This window comes from Setaria italica, chromosome II, assembly GCF_000263155.2.
Source record: "Setaria italica strain Yugu1 chromosome II, Setaria_italica_v2.0, whole genome shotgun sequence".
In the NCBI taxonomy this organism is placed as follows: domain Eukaryota; kingdom Viridiplantae; phylum Streptophyta; class Magnoliopsida; order Poales; family Poaceae; genus Setaria; species Setaria italica.
The window spans coordinates 31,301,140-31,304,869 of record NC_028451.1 but is presented as its reverse complement, the minus strand read 5'-3'; the positions used below and the strand labels follow the sequence as shown (position 1 = coordinate 31,304,869).

Genomic DNA, 3,730 nt, shown 5'->3' with positions numbered 1-3,730 from the left:
AGCTTCTTGCACTTTACATGCCGCAAGTTGGCAAAGATCACATGGGAATTCCTCCAATCATTGCAAATAATGCTAACCGGTCCATGATTATGATTAGGACAAGGAGATTTGTCTTAACCTCGCCTACTTGCAGGTGAGCAAGAACAGAGGGGCTCACCCCGTTGCTCCTGAGAGCAAATCACCACACGTTTGTGCAATTTCGCCGTCTAAAAAATCAATGAGAGCCGCAGCTCCATTTGATACAGGATATATTATAAGTTGCATTTATGTAAGAATCGCCTATACATTTAGGAATAAATTGCTCAGAGCATGGACACACATACCAGATAGTTCCCCTGATCTATCCATGCATGTCAGACAAGCACAGCAATAAGCCATGCCTTGTGAGAGCTATGCTTGCAGGCTGACAGCTCAGTCTACTGGTTAGAACCAAGGCCATCCCACATGGCCAAGTGAAATATCCCTCGCCTCTCTCACCTATAAATGTCCCCTTGCCGTGTCATACACCACACATCCTGATCTGCACACCATATAACAAGTTTGTAACCGAGCGACTTCTCTGGGGCGATATGAGAAGGAAAGCCATGTTCACAGTGGGGAGGAAGAAGAAAGGCGGGGTGTTGACGGTGAGCAGGAGGCCATTCCAGCACACGGTGCTGAGGAGGCTCAGGGAGCTGAAGAAGATCGTCCCGGACGCCCAGGACGCCGATGTGGACATGCTGCTCCGGCGGACGGCTAACTACATCTGCATCCTCGAGTTCAAGGTGACCGTCTTGCGGAGGCTCTCAGCCATCTACGGGGTGTGAATTTGGGAAGATCACCTCGGTGTCGCACTGGCACCTTCGTCCTGATCCACTGCGACGTCGATGACGCATGGTTAGCGGGCTTTTTGAGCTGAAAAGCTGTTATAATTGTACATTCAAGGGGAGGAGGGGAGAACATTTCTTGCCTGCTCATCTCTTGTGCCCCTCAGCAATAGTGTATTTGTGGCTCCTATACGTGTGGTATGTATGGGAGTTAGTTTGGCATCCTATATGTGTGGTACATATGGGAATTAGTTTGGCAGGTGAAGCCATCCATTGTTGCGGTCACAGGAGTTGGCTAGAAGAACAAGGATTCGCTGTAAGCAGTTTATGGAATTGTTTCTGATCAGTTTTCCTTTTGCAAAAATCTCAAGAGTGTGATTACTATTGCTCAAGTGATGAACTTTTTGGATATACTGATTTCAGTCTACATTTACCAAGTTATGAAAATTCCTGGAGTTGTTTTTGTGTGCGATGAATGAATGGTTACTACCCTCGAATTGTCGAACAAAAAAAAAGGACGATTTGATAATTAAGAGCATACCTGCAAAAGCCTCTGAATGCGCAAGAGACTGACTGTGAAGAACAAGCTGATCTGAGGGCTCCGGAAATGGAGGCAGTTAAATTTCTGCATACAGTATTGATCGCCTTGGATAACATCACTCTTCTGCGGTTTACATTAGAAGAAAAATAATAAAGTAAAATTTGTCATATTGCTGTTGCTACTAACTCAATGACGATGAATCATGACATTGATCATATTTCGGTCAAGGAATTCCTACAACTATCGGATTCAAACCCTTCTAGTTTTAACAATGGAAGATATATGCAAGCGTGACAACAAGACATGATATAGTGATGTGTTGATGACAGAAGTAACATGCAGGATATATCTTACCTTAGCACAGTCCTCTTCTGAAGCTCCAGAGCTAGTTCCCCGAGATCAAGCTTTTCCACTTGCAGCGAAGAAGTCATCCCTGTAGTGAACATCATCAGCAACAGCTGTCCACTTGCTACTCAACAGTAAATTCTAACTTTTCCATGTGAACACTTCAAAAATTAGGTCCTGAGAGCAAAATGCAATAATAGAATTGCAAATGCTAAATCATTTTGACTTGAGAAAGAACAATTACATGACTCCAATAGCCTGACAGCACAATGTGCAGTAACATAAGTCAATATAAAATGATGACACACGGAAGACAGCATTAGAAATAAAGAAAGCAAACTAAGATACCAAGCGATTAGAAATAAAGAAAGCAAACTAAGATACCAAGCGACGGAAAGTTTTTCTTCTCCTTTTAATGACAGCTAATATCAATAAGGGCTCCTTTAATAGGGCTCCGGCTCCAGCTCCTCCGTGCTTCGGCATGTTTTTTGGCATATTTGGGAGGAGCTGGAGCCGTTTTAGGCATGCATGGCGGAGCCTAAAAAAGTGGCTCCGCGGCTCCGGCTCCGGTTCCGGCTCCGCACGAGGAGCCCCTCGCGAGGAGCCCTGCCAAAGGAGTCCTAACTTGTCGGTTTTCAGTGGGGGTTTCATCCTCAATAAATGATGTGCCATATGGTGACATGACATAAGAGTTGTAAAGAGAGAGAGAGAATAAATGAGTTTCATGATGATGAAACTCTGTTTACACGATTATCAACGCGATGAAACTCTTCCATGTACCCATTAAGAGCTAGAGTTTCATTTCATCATATCCCTTGTCAATTAGAAGTCTCCACGACATTTATGAATTAAAGGCTATGGCTAGTCACTACGGGAAACTTTAAATTTGCCGAGTGTTTTCTTTTTGCCGAGTGTTTTTTTTCGGACACTCGGCAAACAAGCTCTTCGCCGAGTGCCAAGCTAAAAACACTCGGCAAAAAAAAAAAACACTCGGCAAATAGTGGCTTTGCCGAGTGTCAAATAAAAAACACTCGGCAAAGCCCCCTCTTTGCCGAGTGTCAAAAAAAACACTCGGCAAAGAGGGGGGTTTGCCGAGTGTCAAAAAAAACACTCGGCAAAGAGGAGGGTTTGCCTAGTGTTTTTTTTGACACTCAGCAAAAAAATAATTTTTTTTTCTCTTTTCACCATGAAATTTTTTCTACTCCCCACATACAACATGTGGTACTCCATGTTAAAATTTGGTATATTTTTGAATTTATTTGCTATATTTAATTAATTAATTGCATTTCAAGGGAATTTTTGGTATAAGTCAAATTTGAACTGCAAGTGATTCAAATTATGGAATAAAATGAGTAGAAAAATGATATTCATGTTATTTGGACCAATTTGAGACCTGAGCCATGAAATGAAAATAAATTTCGAACATCTTGTTCAGGAAACACGACCATGAACGTGTCGCAGTAGTATTTTTAAATTGTAAAAAAAACAATCAAAGTCTGAAAATCTTAAGATTTGTCATGATGTGATGATATAATACGTGGAGGCTGTGGAAAAAAATTGAGAAGGTTTTGCACATTTCATCATGTACGATGATTACAAATCGAAGCATCTCAGAAGAAGAATAGTAACTTTAAGAAGGATTCGATAAAATTTAGAGTCGAAGTGACGCTCGAGTTCGGTTTGACTACAAAACTTTTTGTATAGTCAGTAGAAAACCTATATTGATTCGTGTGAAAATTTGGTATTTTTTTAAAACTGTTGGATATTTTTTAAATTTTTTTTCAAAAAACGTTTGCCGAGTGTTCTACGTTGGACACTCGGCAAAGAAACTCTTTACCGAATGTCCACGTAGGACACTCGGCAAACCAAGTGCCCGGCCCCCTCATAAGTGCCTCCGTCGGCCCCCCTCTCTCACATCTCTCACTCCCGGCCGGCCCCCCTCTCACTCCCCTCACTCCCTCCTCTCTCCCTCCTCTCTCCCTCCCGCCGGCCGGCCGAAGGCCCCCTGCCCCCGCACGGCCGCCGGGCGCCCCCCGGA

At 43.1% G+C, this 3,730-nt stretch overlaps 1 protein-coding gene across 1 annotated transcript; it reads left to right on the top strand.

The window, feature by feature from the left end:
• The first annotated feature begins 499 nt into the window (after window positions 1–499).
• LOC101770358 lies at window positions 500–1,217 on the top strand. The gene has a single exon (XM_004956816.2). The coding sequence runs from the start codon at window positions 570–572 to the stop codon at window positions 804–806; it is 237 nt and encodes a 78-aa protein (XP_004956873.1). The 5' UTR covers window positions 500–569; the 3' UTR covers window positions 807–1,217.
• The last annotated feature ends 2,513 nt before the right edge of the window (window positions 1,218–3,730 follow it).